This window comes from Eptatretus burgeri, chromosome 15, assembly GCF_056783735.1.
Source record: "Eptatretus burgeri isolate ZD-2024b chromosome 15, Ebu_testis_v1, whole genome shotgun sequence".
In the NCBI taxonomy this organism is placed as follows: Eukaryota; Metazoa; Chordata; class Myxini; order Myxiniformes; family Myxinidae; genus Eptatretus; species Eptatretus burgeri.
Genome location: NC_140975.1, coordinates 6,836,248 through 6,861,247, shown reverse-complemented (window position 1 = coordinate 6,861,247; position 25,000 = coordinate 6,836,248). Strand labels below are relative to the sequence as shown.

The window sequence follows — 25,000 nt, the reverse complement described above, 5'->3', positions numbered from 1 at the left end:
TTCATAAATTGGGCAATTAAATGGAGGCAAGCAGAAATCTTCGACTCTGAGGTCGATGTCGGTGAGTGATTGGATGTCCATGTACACAAAGTTCTGCTGATTGTGCAAAGAAGGCTTTGTAAATACGGCAGTGAGAGGAACAAAGAATGAACGGATCGCTAAGAGGCTGCTCGTGGAGGGAGAGCAGAAGATGTTGAGCGCCGGCTCAAGACCTTCTGGGCTCCCCTTGTGCATTCACTCAGAGGTGGGTCCTTTGATCTCCACAGCATCGAGGATTGCCAAATTCTCGTCTTTCAAGAAACACCCCATGACATTGCATGCATGCACTTTGTATGGTGAGCGGCGTATCTGTGAAAGAACTTGGAGTCAAGAGAGCCGGTTCGCATCTGCCTTTGAGACCTTCCGGGACCGTTCCTTCAAGAGTCGTGAGAAATGGTTTGAGAGGAAACTTTGGGAAGAAACTTTTGGTCAGGTTTTTAACGAGTAAAGGAAAGCCTGCTTTTGCAACATTCAAGCCAAATTAATCCAATGAGGCAAGTTCAATAAATCGTTATTATTGCAACAAAGTGATTATGTGTGATGTGGAACCCATTAATTGCGTAAAGCCAGGTTATGATGTCACAATGTTGAACTTTGGGAAATAACATGGAAAAATGGATCATTTTTACACAAAGCTTCATTTGTTTCCACTCTAACAATGTGACTTAATCCCTAAACGGTCGTCATCTTCATCATCATATGGATTCAGAAAATGTCCGAATTTGATCGCTTCTTTTCCCAAGATCCCCATACTCTAACCACTTCTTCTAACTTCCTTCCCCTTTTTTCATTTCTTTTCCCAACTGATTTGCTCTCCATATTTGTTCTCAATTTACCCTTACCCTTCCTTTGCTTTCTTTTCGTGTACATAATATGTCGATCACAGGAAATAAAGTGCAGAGCCACAAATGCCAATTTTCCGTAGGCCACCTCGAAGCCACAATTTCAGCAGCAAATTGAATTACCTTGTAATGATCTTTCACCTTGGCTGTTGTCAGTGGGAGTGTTCTCTGGTGTTGAGGATGTTTTAATAATGTTTGGACCTTGGCTAAGCACCTTGCTTTTCTTCCTATGAGGTGCTGAACTCTACAAGTGCTTTGGCTGATTTTTCATGAACAATAACAACACACTTTCCCCCATATTCATATTCCTTACCCATGATCTCTTGCCTTTACCACCCTGCCTTCATCACGTTGTTTATTCAGGAGTAGACCTCATGGAAAACGTTGTCCGATCTGACTATTAAACATAGTACTGTATGATAGAAAATTGTTCATTTTTTTGGTTTTCCCGAGAGAGATCATGGACGGATCCCTCGATGTGCCGCAGGTTGGGTGGTGAGATACTGGGCTCCTCTGCTGGCGACTTCACGGGGTCAGCAACTGCTGTTCTCTTTGCTCGACACGTTCCTGCTGCCTTACGCGCTGATACGTCCGGGAGCATCTCCACCAAGCCCCCTGCTTTTGGCTCTTCGCTCAACGTTCTCCGACTTCCTCCTGGTGAGAGTTTACTTTTTTTTAATCTGTGATTTAAAAAAAAATTGAATCATGAAAACTTTATGAAATGTTCAAAGTTGATTCTCTGTTCAGGTATGAATGCTGATAAAGTTTGTTTTCCTCACATTGAAGAAAATTGATTCTTAGATCAAAGACAGACAAGTATGTCCTGTTTGAAACTCTCTTCCTTCCTTATGCTTATTAATTTATCATTTTTGCATTTCCATGCTCCACACCTACCTCCCTATATGGCCGTCACTCATTTTTACACAATAAAATTGCTTCCATTTGTGTCCCGTCATGCAATCCAGCAAGTTTCAAACCTCCAGGTAAAATCATAGTTCTTAGTAAATTATACACACAAGTTCCAGGGATTTAGGCCTCGGGTCTCAGCACTTCATCCACGCACTGCACTTATTGGCGCAGTAACTTTGATTGCTCACTCTGGGGGTTTTCACTTCAAATGACTGTCAGAATAATAATACAAAGGAAAGAGTTGGATTATTCTCGCCTGAGAAGAAAGGTTCCTATCAAGGTAAGACAGAGTGCTACCTTAGCTATGTTTTATTATTACCTCCGCCACTAAAGGTGGACGAAGGTTATGTTTTCACCCCTCTTTGTTTGTCGGTCTGTCTGTCTGTCTGTTTGTGAGCAGGCTATCTTAAAAAGTTATGGACAGATTCGGACTAAACCTGGTGAACAGGTTGACTGTGTGACAAGGACAAATTCATTAGACTTTGGTGAAGTTCCGGATTCTAGAAGTTTCTATGCTCTGCGACAAAATCACCGGTGGCATTATGTTTTTGGGTTGTCTGTCCATCTGTCCATGTGTGCGTGATAGATTTTCATTGCCGCGATAACTTAAGAACAGCTGATGGGATCTAAGTCAAACTTGGTGCAAGTATGTATAACGATGTAAACATGAAATGCCAAGATGATGGGGTCAAGAGGTCAAAGGTCAGACGTCCCGTTAAGTAAAAATTCTGTTACTGCCATAGCTTGTCGCCCGTTACCACAAACCAGTGATGGGATTTTGACCAAATTTGGTATAAGTATATATTATGATGAACTGATTAGATTTTGATATCAAGCGATCAAAGGTTAGAGGTCACGTCGGATAAAAATGTGATACTTGAGAACAGTTGAAGGGATTTTAATCAAACTTGGTACAAGTATGTATAAACCTTCGTCAGTGTGTCCAGCCATGATAGATTATGTGTTGCTAAAAGATCAAGGGTGAAAGGGCACATTAAAATTCCTGCTTATGTGATGCCATTAGCTATGGGATTTGAACGAAACTAAGTGCATTTACCATGATACATATGTACAGATTAGATAGTGAGGTCAAATGGTTTGAAGTCAAAGTTAGAGTAAGCAAAGACTTAATGTGGGCGGAGGCATATCGGTTGACGTACAGCGATGTCGAATTTTGTCTGGTTAAGTGATTCTTTACCATTGAGAGATGGGGCCAAAAACGATATATAGCATGATATCTCAAAAGTTATGAACGGATTATAACAAAACTTATGGATGATTTGGGTAGGTGACAAGAACAAGCCGATTAGATTTTGGTGAAGGTACAGATGCAGATCCGGCCTATCAGTGGGGTACAAATCGTATGAGCCTGGTGTGGCTCAGTGGTTAAGGCAGTGGCTTGGGATCCTCGGGGGCCTCAGACAGAGAGAGAGAGGGGTGGGGTTGGAAAGAGGGAAAGAGGGAGAGAGGGGGGTATGGTTTGGAGGGGAGAGAGGCAGAAGAGTGAGGGGGGGGAGGGGGAGAGTGATTCCGGCAGATGAGACGCCCATTTTAACATCCCTCCTCGAGACGGTACACACATTGATGAATCACCCTACCTGTGAAACACCAGGTCAGGTCAGGTCAGGTATGGGAGCATGTGCCAGAACAGCACGTCGCTGCGTCCACTTTCCGCCGGTACTCCAGGGGCCTCCGTCTGGCCATCCCCCAGGCAGATGCCAGGCCCATCCCCATCTCCTTGAGATGATGGTCAACCTGTTGCAACCATGAGGCATGTGGTCGACCCACTGGCCTCCTCCACTCATGAGACTCCCTCGCTGAGAGAATCTGGTGAGCAGGATCAGAGTCAGGAAAACGAGCCACATGTCCATACAGCCGCAACTGACGCTCACGGACTATGCAGGGAACAAATCTCATCCGAGTCTCTCTCAGCAACCGCTCGTTGGACACAAAATCCGACCAGCGATAGCCAAGGATTCTCCGAAGAGACCTGGTACCAAAGGAATTAAGTCTCCGTCTCAGATCCTTGGTCAGAGTCCAAGTCTCGCACCCATAGAGCAAGACTGGAAGTACCAAGGACCTGAAGACTCAGACTTTCGTCCTCCCGCACAGGTACCGGCAGCGCCACACCCCATGATCCAGTGAATCCATGACTCCCCAGGCCCGACCCAGACGTCTATTGACCTCTGACTCGCAGCCAGCAGAGACATGAATATCACTGCCAAGGTAAGTGAATCTCTCCACGACCTCAACATCCTCACCACAAACAGACACAGACAGGACAGCAGCATCCAAGATGTCACCGAAAGCCTGGATCTTAGTTTTGACCCAAGAAACCCGTAATCCCAACGGCTCCGACTCCTCATTCAGCACCTCGAGGACCCCCAAGAGGATGTCTAAAGTCTCCGCAAAGATGACTGCATCATCTGCAAAGTCAAGGTCCGAGATCTTGACATTCCCAAATGACGCACCGCAACTTGATCTCTCCGACATCCTCCCTAGAATCCAGTCCATACAAGTGCTGAAAAGTGTGGGGGCAAGTACACATCCCTGACGAACTCCAGTAACAACTGGAAATAAGTCAGAGATGGTACCACCACACTTCACAGCACTCTCAGTACCAGAGTAGAGTTCAGACATCAGATCGATCAGTTTTGGTGGCACCCCACGAAGACCAAGAATCCTCCAGAGGACATCCCGATTCACTGAATCGAACGCTTTACAGAGATCAACATAGGCTGCAAGCAGCCCCTGCCGAAACTCTCGTCTGCGTTCGGTGAGGACACGAAGTGCAAGGATACGGTCAATCGTTGACCTCTTTGGTGTAAAGCCTGACTGCTCTGTACGCTGTTGCTCAAGCAGATGGTGGCGAACCCTATCGAGAATTATCCGAGCAAAGACCTTGCCCGGCACTGAGAGCAGCGTCACCCCTCGGTAGTTGTTGCAGTCTTGGCGATCACCCTTCCCTTTCCAGAGAGGGACAACAAGGCCCCTCTTCCAGTCAGTTGGGATGATGCCTGTGTTCCAGGCAGAGCACAAAACTGCATGCAACGACACGAGTGCAGCATTTCCACCAGCCTTGAGAAGTTCGGCATGGATGCCACAGATCCCTGGAGCTTTGCCCCGTTTCAACTGGTTCACCGCAGCCCGTGTTTCCACAAGCGTAGGTGGACCACAGTTGATTCGAGGGTCAGCAACAGGGATTGTAACACCCTTGACGTCCAACTCGACAGTTGGGGGATCAGCCTGGTACAATCGCTCAAAGTAACCGGCCCAGCGGGCCTTCACTTCAGACTCCTCTGTCAAGAGCCTACCACTCTCTGCTCGAACTGTAGTGCTCCGAGGGATGGGCTTGGATGAACGTAATGCGCGAATTCCCCTGTAAGCGGGACGAGAATCACCTGTCCACAGGTGATGCTCTACCCCCTCACAGATTCCTCGCACATAGGCCTCCTTGTCCACCCTCAGTGCACGTACAGTTTTACGCCTCAGCTCCCTGAACAGCTCAGCTCTGCCATTCAGCCTGGCCCTGCGACTCTGGTCAATGGTATCCAGTGTCCCTTGAGAGACAAAATTCTTCTTTGCCCTGCGGTGAGCTCCAAGGCATCCACCGGCAACATCAAGGACGGTGGTCTTGAAGGCGCTCCACAACTCTTCAGGACCCCCCAAAGCACCCAGACCCCCCAAGTGTCCACTCAGCCTGTTCGCAAACTCCTCAGCTACTCTCTCATCCCTGAGCTTGGCAACATCCAGCCGAGGCTGGGATGGTACCATTCTCCAGGATTTAAGGTGCAGCTTTAGAGTTGCTACAACAAGCCTGTCGTCAGTATTGAGGAACTGAGCACTCCGGTAGACCCTGCAGTTCTGGATCATCCTCCAACGACCGTCAATGAGGACATGGTCAATCTCCTTTGCCACACCGCCAGCATTTGAATACCAAGTCCAGCGATGAGCTTGTGGGCGCTGAAACCATGAACCAGCCACCCTAAGTCCATGACTTCTTGCAAAGTCAAGGAACTTAGTGCCATTCTGGTTCATAGTTCCTGACCCATGGGGACCAACACACACCTCATAACCGTCCCTATCAGTTCCAGTCGATGCATTGAAATCCCCCAAGACTAGAAGTGTATCTCGTCTGGGGCACTGATCAACCACAGACTCGAGTGTGGCGTAGAATGCATCCTTCACGGTGAGATCACTCGCCTCAGTCGGAGCATAAACAGAGACCAGGGAAATGACACCTAAGGAGTGACGAATCCTTAATCTCATAATACGCTCGTTGACCGGTGTTACCTCAATTATCATTGGGGTCAGCTTATTGGACACAGCTACAGCAACTCCTTGGGTATGATAACCATCAGAGCGACCAGACCAATAGTAGGTGTAACCACCCACCATTATCTCGCCACAATCCGGTCTCCGAACCTCAGAGAGAGCTGCAATCCTGATGTCCAAACGCTTGAGCTCAGATGATAACAGAGACAGGTGATCATCCTCTCTTAGGGATAGGACATTCCAGGCACCCACCCGAAGGGACCGCCTCAGGTTAACCCAAGGAGACCGCCGTCTGGTGGACGACACCTCAGCACCACTCCGACACACTCTCCCGCAGCTGACCCAGGGATGTTACCCCGTGGTTTCCCTCCTATCAAAGATTGGGGGTCCCGAAGGCTTTGCCCCAATCCCGTCATCCGGTGAGCTGCCCTGCGAAGGGAAGCTGCACAGGAGGTACTCCCACGGAGTGGGTTTTCAGATTTTTTTTGCGTTTTTGCGTTTTGCGGAATGAAGGGTTTTACGGTGGCCGGAGTGCAACTCCTGCCACCAACCTCCTAATAAGAAGTGACCCAACTGCAGGAGGACGTCCGCAGACACAGTTGGGCACTAGATATGGATGGCCGTTGGCTCACAAGGAGCTCCTCCGCCCTTTGACAGGTTTTGTTTTTAATCCTGCTGGGTGTCCATATCCAAACACCCTCCTCACCAGAAAACCTGGTGGGGGAGACGGTTTAGTCGCCGACAACCCGACCATGGAACAGGTTAGTACAGGTTTACATGGTACCTGTAGCAGGTCACAGATCGAACCTGACCTGACAGTTTATAGCTCAGTCAGGATTCAAACCCAGGCTACATAGAGCTAACGGGCATACCTCTCGGCTTTCCTGCTGTGATGTGGCGATTCATTACTTCATAACAACTGAAAACATTTTTTTTTTCCTCTCGCTTGGCATACAATTAGCAATTACCGAACCGTCACATTAAACATACACCTCCCGGAGATGCCCAAAATGTCATGTCCAAATTGGACAAATGAGCAGTTTTTGTAGGATTCGGAGCTGCTGCTAAGTTCAATTCTGGAGCTTAAATTTTGCAATTCAGCTTAGTTGAAGAGCTTCTCAAAATTATCACATGTGCAGAAAGGTAATACAGCCACGGTCTCCGGGCATGTATAAGCATTGCAATGAACCCAGCAATTTGTAGCTATGACGAACAGGCATTCGATAATACGAGTGAGGGGAGTGAGAAAAAAAACAAAATAACTTCACTGTTAAGAAATCGTTGCGGCCTGTTCTACATCGAGGCATGTTTGAGCAAGCGAAAAAAACATGGCGGTTTCAGACCCAGCGAGGTTACCAAGGATACGCCTTAAGACCCCAGAGAGTGAAGTTGCCGAGGATCGCCTGATGAAGGATATAATTAAATAAGGCCGTTAATTATGTTCAAAAGGGGTGTTTTAATTAACCAAAATGTCCAATTTTCACTCTTGCACTTCCTTGGGGCTTCCTCTGTTTGCATGCAAAGTTTCAGGCTGCTCGGTTTCATGGTTGTGGAGTTATGGAGGACACACACACACACACACACACACACACACACACACACACACACACACACACACACACACACACACACACATTGACATTTATTAGAAAAGATTGATGTTTGTTCGTAATTTGTTTTTGTTAATACTTTCTGATGTCATTATAACAAAATTATTCCTTTTATTTATTAAAAATATATTTACCGTCTGTATTATTAGTGCTACTATCGCTAATAATAATGGATACCCCAATGAAGGTCTCATGCACCACTAATGTGTAAGAAATAATGTTGTCAGGAAGGCATCTCCTCCTAAACAAAGGTATGATGACCTTTTTTTAGGGAACTTTCGATTTACTTTCTTTTACAGGACTGCATCCTTCGCGCAAAGTGAGGTACAGTATGACTATACTCATCCTGAGCGCGAAGTGAGGTATTAATTAGGATTTCCAGGAGCAAATAAACTAATTATTTCTGACTAGCAGAGTACCCACCCATGGGTTCCAAGCATGTAACACGTCCTTCTGACACGCAACTTTATTTGGGCAGTGAATCGGCAACTGACAGCCACCTCAATCACTCCTGAAAATGAAAAATATAACCCTGGTTACATGCATGAAGCAAAAATATACCAACTGCTTATAATTCAAAACAACTCACTTTACTGGACTATGTGGGGACAGGAATACTGCACTGTAAATGGTGGAGACTTGTAATACCCTCCCAATCCTTGAGCGGCGCAATACGATACACATTTACATACAGAATTTGTGACCTCTCCCTCACCCCTGCCCCCCCCCCCTTTTTGTCATTAATTCTGAAGTTTAGTTGTAATTTTCTTGTTTAGTTCTGAAGTTGTTGATTATGACAAAAGCTTGTTTGGTTTTGTGTTTCCCTGAGCTATTAATTCCCCCAATTCACATTCCACAGGGCATTTCCATAGTGCTTCCACAGGTACCTTACCTGCAGCAACAGCTTCGATCACTTGTCAAACAACATCTGTTTCGGGTTTGGCCACCTCGTAGTGAGCTATACGGACCCCAATCGTCGAGTCCCTTTCTCGAGGCCCTGCAGATAGCAACCCAGAGGCGGTCTCAGTCGAGCTCAAATCACTTCCTCAAGCACCTCTTAATTGCCATCAGGTACTTTGGCCTTGCTTCAGAATCACATGACATCACAATGCTGGCAGGAGACTCCTTTGTGGTGTGTTTTTTTGTTTGTTTTTAAAAACTCCCAGCTCGGATGTGGTATTATTAGGGTTGGGCATACAACCATACTTTTTTTGAAAGGAGTGTTTTTTATGGCCATTTTTCACGCTGATCACGAATCCGTTGAAATTTTTGACCGAGGATGATGTCTTAGGTTGGTAAAATGCAAAAAATCAAATTGGCCACCAAATTTACCCACTTTTCAGGTAAAATTTGATAATTATGGCTTACTAGGGCATGCAATATTAGGGTTGGGCACACATCGACTTTTTCTCTGTTGTCCCGTTAAAAGGAGTGTTTTTTATGGCCATTTTTCATGCTGATCACGAATCTGTTTAAATTTTTGACCTCGGATGATGTCTTAGTAAGACATCATCCCAGGTCAAAAATTTAAACGGGACAACAGAGAAAAAGTCGATGTGTGCCCAACCCTAGTATTATTCCTTGTCTATTCCCTTGACCTAATGTTGGAAGGGAACCTGCAGGGATTTGTTGGGACATTCCCTTTAGCAGCTATTCATGACCAATTATATTGTTAACACATTGGCACCATAATATACTTAAGTGGCAAAGTGTTGGCACATATCATTGTCCTATTGCTCTTGTTTTCGTTGCAGGTTTTGATATTATTTATTTATTTTAGAAAATGTAAAAATACAAGTTAAAAGCTGGGATTTCTGTACAATAACTTCCACCATGAAAAATTTATACAAGCTGTAACTGAAACACTGGTCATTAATTCTGAAGAAAACAAAAATGTTGGCCAAAAGAGCCACGTGTGTTGTGAAACCGATTTGTGAAGTTCCTCGTGATGAACATCAGATGGACTGAAATTCACAGGAGGCCGTCTGTACAAATTGGTGATCCACATCTTTCATGTAATGGTGTTTAAATAGTGCATTTGGTTTGAAAATGGTCATGAATTTGTGAGCGAACTTGAGCATTATCACATGGAACCCACTGCCGTCACTCAAGCAAACACGGAACGTGTTGAACAGATAATTATGGACAATCACCCGGTTACTATCCAAGAAATTGCAGAAGACTTGTATCTCGGTGTTTGGAAGTGTGGAAATGACAGTTAATTCTCATGTGAAATCCAATGAGCTGAATGAGTGCAAGGTTGGGACAAAAAGACCTCACGTTTGTTGCATCTTGATCAGAGCTCCAGGAACATGACCAGAGAGAGGGAGATCATTCATTGAAGAAGACTGTGACATGATAAGAGACTCATTTCTTCATCTACATTTCCTTACATAGCACAAAGCATAGACCGTCCATCCTCTGGCATCCACACAGAGCATGCTGTACATGCCTTGGTGGTTTTGTGAATGCAGGATGTGGACTTGTGATGGGATGTTTTAGTGGCCAAGAGTGTGGATTCACAAGTTTTAAAATGTATTGTTTGTTTTTGCTTTGGAAAGCGAGGCGAATCGTAATAATCTGAGTACTTAGTTGAGTGTACTGACCCTTGGTTCAAATCCCATATATTGTGCAAAATATTCCATGATGTCCTCATATTTAATTATGTGGAAAAACACTCTGCCTGCACCTTTTAGTTTGAATTGAAGGTTACCATGGCATATACATGTCAGCCATATTGCCCCGATGATAGATTAAATCACAGATCAAAGATCGCATGAAAAATTCGCTTTCCAGTTACTCGTCATCATTTTGCTCATTCCAATTATCCTCACCACCCTCTAAACCCAAGCTGTGCTGATTTCCAACGTGAGTGCCTTTCGTCTAAACGCTAGTACAAGCGAGCTGTTTTATAACACTGTGGTTATTAGCATCAGATAGTAAATACCCGAAAAGGAATGTTAGCACACATTATTCTTTCCTCTTGCAAACAGGGATAGCTTCCTGCAGATCAGCAGCACTGTTGTGACACAGAACCTCTCGGCCACACTGTCGTTTGTTCAGCAAATCGCGTGCACCGTTCCTCCTGCTGATCTTGTTTCCTGTGTGCAACATGTACTATCGTCCCTGCTGCGTGTTCTCCTACTCATCCAGGAGCCACAAAGTGAGTTACACATCCTCTCAGCTGCACAATTGCTTCCCCTCTTGTTTTTCTTTTCTTATTAACACCCATAATTGTATTGGAGTTTGCAGATGACAGCAAAACAGGAAAGCTTTTTTTTTTTTTTGTATACTTTGTCGAGGCTCGTATGAGAGCTAACACACAACGCACAGCAAGGGGGGCATTAGACAAGAGGGGCGGGAGTGGGAAGGACAAAACAGAGACATCGGAGATCTGTGGAAAGGAGAGGGATGGGGTGGGGAACACGGGGTATACAAGATGGATGTTACAGGGGCTTTCAGGAAGGAAAGGAGGGAATTTGAAGGAGGTGGGTTTGGGGTGGATTAACGGGGGTAGAAAATATCGAGGATTTGGATGGGGGACAATAAGAGGTGGTGGTAAACAGCTGTTTTGAAGGCCTGGAGGGAAGAATGGGATTGAACAGGGTGAGGGAGTTTATTCCAAAGGCAGGAAAAAAGAGGAATGAGAGAGTGAAGGGGAGCAGTGATTTTGGTGGTTTTACCAGAAGGGGATTGTTAGTGGACCTCGAGTGCCCTGTGGAAATATGGTGGGGACAAATCGCAGACACGGCGGTGGGGGGGGGGGGGCGAGACTGAAGAGGAGACTGTAGAAGACAGAAAGACCACCGACCTGCCTGCGATGAGAGAGTGAGAGGCCCAAAGACTCAGCCTCATCATGGGAGATGCCAATGATGTGAAATGCCTTGGTTTCCACAGCCTGAAGCCGAGAAAGGTGGGAGGAAGGAGCACCAGCCTTGAGGGGAGAGTGGTACTCCATCAGGCCGCAGAATAAAGCTTTGTATGCGGTCAGGAGCTCAGGTGGGCTGAGGAAGAACTTTGCACGACGGAGGATTCCCAGTCGGCGACTGGCTTTGGAGGCCAGGTTGGAAATGTGGCTTTCCCAGGAAAGATCATGGCAGATAGTGATACCCATAAGCTTGAAGGAAAGGACTTCTTCCAGAGGATTGTAGAGAAAGTGGATGGGGGGGGGAGTTCCAAACGGTCCTTTCAGAGAGACGGTGTGAGATTTGTCTTGATTGAAAGGCATGTTCCACGTGTTGGACCAGTTTGTGATTTTACCCAGATCTGCAGTGAGCGAAGAAGCCACTGCATGCCGGTCTGAGGGATGACCGATGGTACGGCAGAGGGTGGGGCCATCAGCAAAGAGATAAAGAGGATTTTCCAGAGAGTCCGAGAGATCATTGATGAAAACCATAAAAAGAACAGGGCCCAGAACACTGCCTTGAGGAACTCCAGCCTGGACAGGAAGAGGGGATGAAAGAATTCCATTTTGGGGTTGACTGTGACAGGAGAGGAAGTCTGCCTGCCATGAGTGGACATGGCCTTGGATACCATAGGAAGAGAGTTTGGAGAGCAGGGCAGGGTGCCAGACCGTGTCAAAAGCATGTGTTATGTCTCGGGATATGGCTCTGATTTCATGTCTGGCATTGAGGACCTCCATCCATTGTTGGGAGAGCAGAAGCAGCATATCCAGGGTAGAGGGACCTGGTCTGAAACCAAATTGATGATCGGAAATCAAGCCATTGGAGAAGAGGAAGGATTTAATGTCTAAAGTGATGATGGATTCCATAACCTTGCTGATGATTGGGAGAAGGCTGATTGGTCTGTAGTTGCAGGAATCTGTTTTTGCACCTTTTTTATGCAGGGCACTAATGTTTGCTGATTTCCAAGCAGATGGCTGATGACCTTGAGCAAATGAGAGGGTGAATAGAACAGAGAGAGGGTGAGCAAGAGCAGAGGAGCAGGTTTTGAGGACACGTGGGCTGATGCCGTCTGGACTGGTTGCAGAATCTGAGTCGAGGTTTGACAGCAAGCTCTCCACCTTGTCAAGAGAAAAGGACAGAGTCCAGGGACAGTTGGGTGCGACTGCGGAAGGTGGTACAGAAAGCGATGGTTTTTGGACATAAGATTTAGATGCAAACACCAAGTTTAGGCATTCAGCCTTTTCACGAGCGGTATCAGCAGTGCGGCCATTTGAGGTAAGGGAGGGGATGGAGGGGGAACATAGACCAGAAACAGATTTGATTAGATGCCACCAGGATTTGGAGGAGGGAGAGAGGTTTGAGAGTTCAGACTTGAGCTTAGAAAGATGTTGTTTTCTTGCTCTCCTGAGGGTAGATACACACTTGTTCCAAGCTTTGTGGAAAGAACTGAGATTGCCCTCTTGTGGAAAGAACGGATCACGTGGTTTCGGGAGAAGCACATGGCTATGGAAGGTGGATAGTTAAAAGTGAATTTATTTATTTTAAATAAGGATTGCATAACATTCGGAAAAGGGAAGGTTGAAGTAAAATTGTGGAGGTGTATGGTGAATTTGGAACTGTAAACGCAAAGTGAAGCTGCTGGGTCGATGAAAAGTACCAGGAAGAGTAGAGAGAGACACGTGGTTACAGGAGGTGTATAGATCGAAAGGATACAAGAAAGATAGTTGAGTGTACTCACAGGTCAAAGATTACAAGTGGACAAAAGATAACCATAAAACAAACAGAACAAGAAAAAGAGCAATTAGATTGCAGACCCATGCCAGGACTTGTTTTTTTGTGGTGTTTGTGTACTGTTGTGTTACGTAATTAATAATCGACAGAACTAGAGCTACGACTTTTTCACTGCAGATAGTGATAACCGCGTACCAAGACCTCCCACTGATCGGACACTTGACCCTGACCCATGATGTTTATTATTATTCAATTGAATTCAGAATGGGATTAAAATAAATTCAATTCAAATCAAATGGAACACCAAATATGTACAGTACTGCATTGGAGTCATCAGGAGGAACCTGGAATCGGATTTGGGTTTCAGCTGCTACTCCTTTACCCTCAAACCCATCCAGGTGCAGCTAAAGCCTGTATCTCACTGGGCTGCGACAGCTCGCGACAAAATGCAAACGGGATTCTCCAAAATGTCTCAAAACATTCGCTGTGGTTCTCAATTTCCTCGCGTGAGTCGCAGGACGTCGTTCTGGTGTCGCTTGAATTGTGAACATGTTCAAAAAATTCGTGCGACAAATTTTCTCTCAAAATAGTCGCAAAGTCGTCGCGGTTGTCTCAAACCAGTCTCGAACCCTTCTCAATTTAATTTCCGTGAGTCAGAAGGTGCGACAAATGTGAGACAACTTTGTGAGGGATTGGCGACCTATGAAACTAAATTGTGACTGATTGGAGAAAAAAAATGATAATCTATCCTGGGACCCCTGAGAGTTTCGTAATTATATCGCAATTTGTTCTCAATGACGTGAGACATACGCAAATGTGAGATATTCGTGAGACATACGCAAAAAATAAATTCAGTGTGATTCCAAGTGAAAATTATCGCTATTTTATCGCAATTTTGTGTCTCCAACTAGTCGCGAGCTGTCACAGCCCAGTGAGATACAGGCTTAAGTGAGCCTTTTTCCAAAAAAAAGAACCCAGATCAAAAAAATTAATAATCCTGGCTGCCAGACCATATGTCCCATCAGATTGAAATTTAAAACCTCTATTCCCCATCACTACTCGATCATAATTGTAAAGTTTCACATCGATCTTTGAAGCGGTTCAAGAGGAATAATTTTTTAAAAGATTTTCTTTCAATCCAATATGGCTGCCAAACCATGTGACCTATGAGATCATAGGTGTGAACATTTTGTTCCTCATGGATAGGTGGTCATACCTGTAAAGTTTTGCTTCGATCTGTTTAGCAGTTTCAGAGGAAGATTTTTGAAGGTTTTTGTTGATGTTTTAACAATATGGCTGCCAAACCAAGTGACCGATGATGTCATCAATTGTTTCTGTGGACCAATTTATCCCTAGATGACTCACAAAAAATTTCATACTGATCGGATGTAGTGTTCTTCGTATGCAATTATGACATCACAATGAAGGCACCTATGACATCATTTTTTTTTAATCACACATTTCCCATGAGCAGTACTTGCCATGTGCCAAGTTTCAATTATTTCTTTGGTTCAGTTTCGGAGATGCAGAAGTCCAAAGTTTTTCCTTTTTTCCAACACGGCTGCCACACCACGTGACCTATGACGTCATAAGTATCATTGAAACATTCTACATTAGTCGCTCTAATGGTGGAAATTTTGTGTCAATCCGACAAGTGGTTGCAGAGAAAAACACTCATGTTCTGTGCAGACAAACAAACAGACAAAAAGACCCAAATGCAATTCCGTCTTCTCTGGCGAGGATAATTAGGGTGGTACTCCGGAGAGTGCAGAGTCTCACCTAGCACGGTAATTCTGAACAAAAATAACATAATTAACTCAACAAACTACCATTAGATGCCACTGCTATTATGACCCATGTCCCTGTATCCTTGCTGCATCATTCTATGTCACATACATTGTCAATATCCATACCTTATTGATTTGGATATTCAGTGACCACTTTCGTGCACATCAAAGCTAAATTGTGTCAATGAAAATGAATGTAAAAAAATATTCAAACTACATTCCTCATGACTCATACATCACATGTCTGAAGCTTTGCATTGATCTGTTAAGCAGTTTTGGAGAAGTTTTTTTTAACGTTTTTATTTTCAATCCATTATGGCCACCAGACCACATGACCGATGTCGTCATAAGTGTAATTCTTCACTCACATCGAGATGTATAAAGTTTCTTATTTTTCTTGGATAAGGATTTCAATTTAACGAATTATGGCTGGAATGATGGAACTTCACAGATGGCATCTTCATTATCACCCTATATACCCCATGGGGAGTAAATAATGCACACCAAGTTTCATTTTTTTTCATTGAGCGGTTTCAGAAAAGATGTCTAAACTTTTTTCCTTTAATCCAATATAGCTGCCGTACTATATAACCTATGACATCAGAGTTATCAAAATATTCTCCATGAGGTGTCCCTCCTTTGTTTTAACGTTTCACTTCGATTGGACAAACGGTTGCAGCGAAAAACTAGAATTGCACTCGGTGGTGTGCATACCTCCTCCAGGCTGAACAGTTTAATTATGTTTTTGTATCCCAATGATAGGCCGGTTCTGCATCCAGACCTTAACCAAAATCTAATTGGCTTGTTCTTGTCACCTACCCAACCAACCCATCCACCAAGTTTTGCTGTCATTCATCCACAACTTTTTGAAAGATCGTGCTGTATATCATGTTTGGCCCCATCTCCCAATGGTGAAGAATCACTTTTAAAATTCCAGTTTCCAGATCTTCACCAAAATCTAATCAATTCATCCTTGTCACATACCCAACCTGTCGACCAAATTTCGTCAGAATCCGTCCATAACTTTTTGAGATATCGTGCTCACAGACACACAAACAGGCAGGTGAAAACATGTCCTCCTTCCACCTTAGCTGGCAGAGGTTAAAATTTAAAGCGAAAAAAATATATAGACGTGAACACACATTCTAACGGAGGTGTGGATACTTTGAGACCTGCGAGAGCTCCATTCCACCTTCTGAAACCTGCATATGGAGATAACCAACGACACACCCACAGACATTGCAAAAGTATCGCAACCCCTTCGAAACGAGACTGTTTGCAAACCTCAGTTAGAGGGATTCTTGTAGTCCCCTTTTCACTGTACAAGGAGAAATACTCGATGCAAGCGGTGGTTGCATTTGTATTTGTTTTTCTGTGGTAGATAAAATCATCGAAATGGGTTGTTTGGGAATGATGAACCGAGTGGGATCCGGAGTTCTCCTTGTATACTTTTTTGAAAGTATTCAGCACTTGAGAATTGAGTCCAGGGAAATGCTTCAAACTTGAAAAGCCTGCTCTATATTCCATACTTTCCATGAGTACTTTGCTGAGGAGTGTTTCAGCAAAGGTTATGAGATCAAAACGTATGCCCAAAAATAATGCTTCAATGCAGACCTGCACAGTCTCCCTTTTACAGTCCATCTTGGCAGTTTATCATACTAGAATACACAATTTGGTGTCTGCATGTGGTTGATGCATTCGGTCGCTGCTTGTCCAATCTCAACCAAATTTGCCAAGTGGGCTAAATCTAAATGATTAGACAGGTTGTACAGTAGGTACTTGGTCCCCCACCCCCCCTCAGCCGCCCCTCAGTTGAGGCTGATGCAAATGGTCTTTGTAAATATGTACCGGTTGAGCGCCGCTCCCCATGGTGGTGGCAGAGGGTATTCCGAGTGACGTTTCGGAACCCTTAATTGTATTACAGGTAAGATGAATTATAATTCAGTTGGAGAGTATAAAGAATTCTAAGAGGCCTTATGTTGCTTTAAATTTTGTAGGCTTTTACCACTTCTGAAAAACGGCGTGTTAAGGCGCATAGATTACAGCTTGAGCGTTATTCCATGCTATTGTGGAGTTTTTCCAAGGCCACTTCCAATTACAAATATACCATCAGAGATGGGGAATCCCCTGCCATTGAATGAAAAAGGTCATACATATTCCAGATAATGAGGGAGGTGAATTGGAAACAAGACACCATTTGGTCATCATCTCGAAAAAGTTCCCCAGGGGTGAGGAACGTAGTAACCAAAAATAATTGAAATCAGATAAGCGGTTTTCCATTTATTACAAAAAACATTTTTTTCAAGATGGCCGCCCCAGTCGGCCATCTTGGATCCGGCCACGCCCAAAATCAATAGGGTTCTTCCTTTTCAGGTGGTACATGTGTGACCCAAATTTAAAATCGATATGGCGAAAAAACATTTTTTTCAAGATGGCCACCCCAGTCGGCCATCTTGGATCCGGCCACGCCCAAAATCAATATGGTTCTTCCTTTTCAGGTGGTACATGTGTGACCCAAATTTAAAATCGATATGGCGAACAGTTTATGAGTTATCGCACTCACAGCTATAAATGTTGACGCACGGACGGACGGACGGACAGACAGCCGGACGCCCTGGGTGACAACAATATCCCCCTTCCGCCACACGGCGGGGGATAAAAAACAATGAGAACTGTGAGCACTGATGGCGGTTTCCAGTCAGTTTGTTACTTTTGGTGTTGTTGATTCAGATGAAGTTATATTTAGACTACAATTCGGTTTGTTTTTGCCATGGGTACTCAATAAATATGCTTATAAAGTATCGTGGAGTTCAGTTATGCAGTTTGAGAGAAGATGATTTTTGCCCTTCAATTCAATATGGCTGCCAAACTACGTGACTGATCACTGATGACATAGTTTACAACATTTCTTCCCTATGGGCAGTAGGTCATAAAAAATGTTTTGCATCGATCGGTTAAGTGGTTTCATAAAAAAGGGTTTTCAAATGCTTCTTTTTTCAATCCAATATGGCTATATATATTTAGTAAGAATATAGCCTCATTTTCTTTTTGTCTTTCCAACTATTTCTCTTAAACTACTCGACCAGTGACCATAAAACCCATATCATTATAAAGGTCTTTGGCTGAGGAGTTCCGCTTGGATATTATTTTTCCATTACGACTTACTTTTTTTAATCACTTAGCTTACCTCTCCACTATTTCGACTGAAGAATCGTGAGATGTTGGAATCTCACGAGATGGTGAATTGAATGTTGTTTCGTGGCTACTTAATTTTAACATTGTTCTTTATGAACAGGAAGAAAGGGGGAGTAGAGAACATAGTTGGGGGAGGGGGCACAGAGAGTTGGAAGAGGGAGGTTGAGGTGTGTGTGTGTGTGTGTGTGTGTGTGTGTGTGTGTGTGTGTGTGTGTGTGTGTGTGTGTGTGTGTGTGTGTGTGTGTGTGTGTGTGTGTGTGTGTGTGTGTGTGTGTGTGTGTGTGTGTGTGTGTGTGTGGCGGGGGGGGGTGAGAGCTGAGGGTAAAAGGAGGGTGAGTTGAGCACTTGAAAGAAAAAGGGGGAGGGAGGACAGAGAGCTGGGAGAGGGGTTTGGAGGGGGAATTGAGGACTTGAAACCGTATTTCATATTTCTGCGGAATTTCCGCGGGCCTCTGCTAGTTGTAATAATCTTCAAATTTTTACAAAATATTAATAATAATAATAATAATGCCCTCCCCACTACCTCTGTGTTGTTCCTGAGCACAGGTTGTAACTAATTCTCCCCCGGGATATTACATTGAGTGAGGGGAGACGGAAAGGTGTAAACGTCAAGCATTTCAGACCTCCACCAAAGGGTGGATTTATATTCTTTGATCTCCATGTTGGTTGATATTTTGCTTCAAAATCCCTCGTTCCCCTCCCCACCCATGCATTCCAACCGAGGGGGTTTATCCGTACTCTTTTCTTTGTCTGCTGAGCACCAAGCAAGGAGCAGCACACACCATCTTTTAAGTGTAGTATGACTCACCACGGTCAGAATGGAGCTGCTGACCTAGACTCAGAGCAGATGCTCTAACCTTTATGACAGAGTCTGAAAGATGAGCTAAAACCTAATGATTGTCAACAACGCTCTTTGGGGATCACGTTTTAACCAGTCAGTTTGCATCCAGCACTTGTATTAGCATATTAGCACCTCCCATGACAGGCCGTTTGTGGATGTGTTGAATGGTGCATCATCTTGGTGAGGTCGGCCTCCCCACCATGTGCTGCATTTTCTGTGTACCTCTTTCATGGAGAAAGCCTGCACTTAATGATCATTTTGACTTTATTCTGACCTTTACCACACGTGAAGCCCATGACACACCAGGATCAATGAAAGCTTATATGCTTGAGTAGATCAAAAAATTGAATTTAATGTTGATAAGGATGCATGTTTCCATCATTTCTGTAGTTCGCTTACAATGCGTGGAGATTCTGCGTGGGTTGGTGGAGAGCTGCAGAAATGAACCGAGCTCTCTCTCACCCGGCGAACCACTACAGAGCCTGCGGTGAGCAACCGCACCTTGATATCTCCACCATGATTACCAACCCCAGCATTATGATGAACATCACAATCGTTAATTACCACCACCGCAACCATGAGTGCCATCGCAACTGCGACTAATTTCCACTTTCATTACAACACAATTATCACAGTTATAACTACAGTCCGGAGGTGGATTTCAGAGCCTTTGGAAATGATAAAAGACAAACTTATTGTGGAACATATTGTCGTGTATATACCGCTCACATCAACCACAGCCACAACGGTAACTGTCGTGGAGACCAAACACGGCAGAGATCCCTCCACGGATGACCATGCTTAAAGAAATTCAACACATAACGCACCTGAGCAGACAACGCGCTTTGCACTCCAAACGAGATTTTATCAACTAAACATATATATGCGTATTGGGTATGTTTCCCGACCACAGCCTTATTGCTCCGCTCTGACGAAGGGCTTAACTGTCAAAAATTCAGCCGCACCTTGTTTCCAACAGACTTTGATTTTGTTTACTATCAATATCGTAATTATTCACTGTTCCATCCTTTTTCTTCTCTCACTCGTCGCCGTCAAGTGAGAGATGAACAAACATCGATGGCACATTCATTACGCAATTATGATGACCCTCCAAATTTTACACAACAAGTTGTTGTGCTGTTGTTTAAGGACACAGATAATCATAAGGTTGAGTGCAAACAGCGAGAGGCTATCCAGATAGTTCATTGGTTTGAAAGAGAGATGAGCAGGAACATTCAGGAAATGACCTTTTTAATAAAAGTGGCCTCGGCCACAGGAATCCCAAGGGCAGCTGCAGTACCAGGTAGACTGACTGCTTCTTGTTGTTCGATCCATGATTCGTGATGATTTTACATTCGTGTTTGCAGGGACTTTGTGGCAGAGTGTGAACGCACACATGAGGTGAAGCTTCACTCTGTCCTGGAGGTGGTAGCCACGCAAAGTCCCAGTCTCGTACGGGAGCTAATCCCGAAACTGACCGCGGCGCTGCACCACAGGGAGCATGACCTGGGTCGGGGACGAGACCACGCGCGCAGGCATGAATCCACGCATGTACTGAGGCACACTGTTTGAGGTTATTTGTTGAACGCTTTGAGTTTGTGATTGTTCCGTTGCGTGCTGTGTGCAGACAAGCTTATTGTAAACTCCTTTCCCTTCTGGGCGAAGCGGGTCGAGAGGAAATAAAACTCATCACTGAAGAAGATTCGTGAACCATTCACGTCAGCAGAGCCTGTAGGTATTGGCATCAGTTCCTTGGTCGTGTTGTGTCAAAACTATTTGTGAAACGATGGAACATACAACGTGGATACACACCACGGCTATGGAACGACGAGCCCTTGGGGCATCACCTGGAGTCACTTTATGAGGAACTATCCCAGTGCACGGATGAGCTACTCGGTTTTGTATGCTGGTTTTGTAGTGGCTGGGTTTTCGGCCACAAACGGTGCTTTTGTAATGGAAGGGTTGTCTGCGATCTTTCCAATTCCTGGTTATGGAAGCCTTGTCTGCTGACTATAGCAGGTGAAACTGGATGGTGTGAAAGTACCGATTGTTTTAAAATAAAAACGAGCCTCAAATTCTTGTACTCCTCAAATTCTTGCATAATGTAGGTTTAAACGTGCTGTTCCACAAGAGGTGGGGAGGTCAGAATGGAATTTGAGTCGGCGATATCAGATCACAATTAGTTTTAACGTGTCATGAGACTACCTCAATTACCTGGTGACTTGCCGGTTATTTTTGCCTCCGAATAATGAGGGTGAAACATTGTCCATGTGCTTCCTTTGTCCCAACATTCCATCTCGGTTGACACACTTTGTCAACGTTCTCAGTCTTCCTCACCTCCTCCTGCATGGGTTCCTTTTTTGGCAATCGTATATTTCTGGTCCATGTCGGTACAATTGTGCACAAACAGGACAAAATCACACACAATTTAAGCCAATTTTGCGTTATTTATTCGTTCGCCATAATCCACTACCACGAACTGCACTTTTTTCGCCATCGTATGAAATTATTCTTATCCAAATGTGGAGGAGAGGAGAATGGGACCATCCTGTGTGCAGAGCATTGGTGCTGCTTAAGCAGTCCTCTTGGCTATTGGGCACAATCCTGGACGGGTCACCACTCCGACTCAGTATACCAACATGCTGGCACTCATTTTGCTGACCTCGGAAGGATGACAGACCAAGTTAACCCCACCTGGTATTAATTCAACAGCTGAGTGGGATTTTGAACTCAGGCCTCTTGGATCCAAAGCCTGCCACCCTAACCATTAAGCCAACACCAGGCATAATCCAAATGTGGGTCGTGTTCATTTTGCCTTTGTAGCCCTTTCTTTGGCTTGATAGTGTTGCCCTGCAAGGAAAATTATGAAATTCTGCCCTCATTTGGACCTGGCCACTAATAAGGGAAAGGCAAAAAAAAGATAATCGACTCAATAAAGTTTCCCTTTACCCACGTTTGGCCTTTGGCGTGTCTGAGGAGCATCCCGTTAGTTTTGGCCAGTTTGGTTTGTGGTTCGTTGGTGGAATATTTTCACACGCTGGAGCCATGCCGCTGCCATCGTCTCGATGCTTCCTACTTGTAACTGCAAACGCTTCCGTTATTTTCAAGAGATGTGACATCATTTGCTTGGAAAAGCGTAAACGCCTCGAGTTCAAGATATTAATCGGCTTCGCTCGAAGAAGACTGTGAGTTTGGCGGCCATTTTTGGATCGAGTTTTTAAACGGATTTTGAAGCTATTGCTGCACAAGGTGGAAAGGAGTCGATTGGCTCAGATTTCTTTATCTGGTGATGTAGATTGGCATTGTCATTCTCATTGGCAAAATGATGGGCAGCCATTTGGATATCCTGCACTTGGTGTCACGAGGGAGATCCTCTCAAATCGGCAAAAGGAGTCTGGAATACGTCATTGCCAACTCCTTGTCAGGAAGTACGTGTGAGGCATACAACTGTAAGTGTACCTTGGACGACTGTGACTGCTCGTTTGGACTCGTACAAGACTGGGAATGAGTCCGACTCAAGGTCCTTTTGCATTGTATTTGTGGAATGTGTTGATCTTTTCTCAAAAGGTAGTCGTGCTTCAGTCCATTTAAATCTGAGCCTCAAAACGCAGACGTTGTCAAAGCTTGTGTTTGACCTGGCTGGTGAAGGATGGTCGTCTTCCTCAAAATTCTGCTTGGAGAACATGGGTGAGGGGTCCTTGCACCTAACCGTATGTGTCCCATTGATCATGTATACTTTGTTGAATTGTCTATTGTTTACTCATGTGCTTGTTTCATCACATGTATAGCACACGTAAAGCTCCTATACGAGTTTTTAAACTGTGGCAGAGCTTTCAGGAAAATAAATATTTGCATCCAGGGTGCTTAATCAATACTCTAATGATACCGATGAAAACAAACAGTGGTCATTAAAGCCCTTCATGACCTCGATACTGGGATGCATGTGGGTGGAAAGAGGGAATGGTGGCTTAGGATTAGTTTTTTTTGGCTTTCCATTTCCCTCCGCGTCTGTCCCTTGTTACGCGCCCGAGGCCCTGCGCATTTGTTTCTCCAGAGTTCGTGCCTTCACATTCGCTGAACTCATCTCCGTGCCCACTAGATTGCCGCGGTTGACTTTTGCCGACCCAACTCTGTTTGTGAGGGTGAGAGCCACCGCCTCTAGGAATCCTTATGCCCAGATCCCCTTACACTGTGGGAGCCGAGGCTTCTGCTCTTTTGCTTCCTCGCCATGCCGTGCGCGTTCTCACCTGAAAGTGCATTCGTTTTGTTATGGCTGGAAAATAATCCCTTTGCATTATTGTGCAATTTGATCTTCCATTCCACACCCAGCCAGAGTATGGTAGCATTTAAAGCATGTTTATGTGCATTTTGCCTGTACAGATATGCTTACGTTCACCAAGTGTTCAGAGAGAGCTCTTGCTGTATCCTTGTAACGTGAACCGACAAACGTGAGGAAATAACTTGATGTTTTTGTAATAAATAGGATATTTGTCTTCATCTACCCATCATAAATCCGAATGTGCAGCTGAAGGTCACAAGCACCTGTCCAACGGGATAGAGAGGTGACCAAGTTCAGTCAGTGTTCTTGACGTTAACAAAGTTTTTGTACTTTATGTATGGGATTATAGTGACCTTTCACAGCTACCAGTTTGTTTTACATCATTCAATCTCTCTTGAACCTTCATTCACCTTTGCTTTCTTCCTTTCCATCCTGCTCGACTCACGATTCCCCTTCATTCTTCCTTTCTCTTCTGTTTTTTTGGTCCTCATCAAATTCCTCTTCTGATATAACTTTGTTGAAGTGCCATGCTTTATTGCATGCAAGTAAAGTACTCGTCAGCACCTCGTGGTAATCCTTCCTTTGTGTCGGTGATGTGCTGTAAACGTCGTGGCATTTTATTTATCCAGCGCTTTAAGCAGGCTGTACGTTATCATGTTGTGTTATTCCCTATCCCAACTTGCAATCTTTTATACCCCCATTAACTGGACCTAACCGATCCCTCTTACTTGCAGTTGCTGTCTTCCGAGCCCCTACCCCTCTCTCTCTTCATCCCCTACAGAGGTGTTTCCAGCACTGATGCAATCCAGCAGCTATGGATTGATGGACACAAGATGTGAGGGTAGATATAATCCCCTCGTTTCACTTTTGGGTCAAAAGGCAAGATGTGTGGGTTGGAAGAGTGAGGTCGCCGCTCTGAGTGGTAGGAGTGGCTTATGGTGTTTTGGTGGAGGAAACGGGGAGCCGAAGAGGGGAGGTGGGCCCAGGGGGTTCTGGGAGGAAGCAGGCCCTTAAGCCCTTTGCAGCAAAGGGAAGAGCGATCTCTTCAATGAGCTGTTCTTCACCCTCCATGCCACTCGCATCCAACACCTAGTATGAGTGAGGAGGATAGAAGGGATTATTTAAGTTTTGTACTCTTCAAATGAGAAAGTGTTGTTTCACTTAAATGTTGTGTTATCGTAAAACAAACGATTGAGTGAATGATCATGTGACAATTTATTTGCTTGAAAACAAAAAGGCCATCTGTAGGTATTCGTACAATGTGCCGAGTTGTACAAAACCGGGTGAGGGATTTCATCTTACTGGATCTCCTATCCTCAATAATTTAAACCACGGATCATGCTTGTGAAAATACTGTACTTCAAGAGTCAGTAGAACCTCACTTTTCCTTTCTTCAGCTTATGTGGACTTCAGATAAAGTTAACACTCTTAGTTCATAATTTCCTTATAAACAACGCATTTCATTTTTATACGAAACCTCATCATGGAGTACGGTAATACTCATCACAGAAAAAGTAATGGCCGCCCCATCAAATGTGTACGAAATGAAATGCTCAGAAGCTATGAAAGAGTGAAGTCAAAAATCTT

General features: G+C 44.5%; 2 protein-coding genes across 7 annotated transcripts in view; one reads left to right on the top strand and one right to left on the bottom strand.

Annotated features, from left to right (window-relative positions):
• MMS22L (MMS22 like, DNA repair protein) overlaps positions 1–21,209 on the top strand; it is a 384,598-nt gene extending 363,389 nt beyond the window's left edge. For all 5 annotated transcript variants that reach the window (XM_085857867.1, XM_085857868.1, XM_085857866.1 and 2 more), the window contains exons 21-26: positions 1,369–1,538; positions 8,535–8,746; positions 10,669–10,838; positions 19,525–19,621; positions 20,502–20,669; positions 20,762–21,209. In XM_085857867.1, coding sequence (XP_085713993.1) covers positions 1,369–1,538; positions 8,535–8,746; positions 10,669–10,838; positions 19,525–19,621; positions 20,502–20,669; positions 20,762–20,843 — 899 coding nt within the window. In that variant the 3' untranslated portion in view covers positions 20,844–21,209. The remainder of the gene's footprint in view (positions 1–1,368; positions 1,539–8,534; positions 8,747–10,668; positions 10,839–19,524; positions 19,622–20,501; positions 20,670–20,761) is intronic.
• A 266-nt stretch (positions 21,210–21,475) lies between these two features.
• The window catches only part of KLHL32 (kelch like family member 32), a 71,915-nt gene continuing 68,390 nt past the window's right edge, over positions 21,476–25,000 (bottom strand). The window contains exon 12 of one of the 2 annotated variants that reach the window (XM_085857870.1): positions 21,476–24,502. In XM_085857870.1, coding sequence (XP_085713996.1) covers positions 24,347–24,502 — 156 coding nt within the window. In that variant the 3' untranslated portion in view covers positions 21,476–24,346. Of the gene's footprint in view, positions 24,503–24,612 lie in introns of those variants that run through there. The other variant, XM_085857871.1, reaches the window with a different exon arrangement.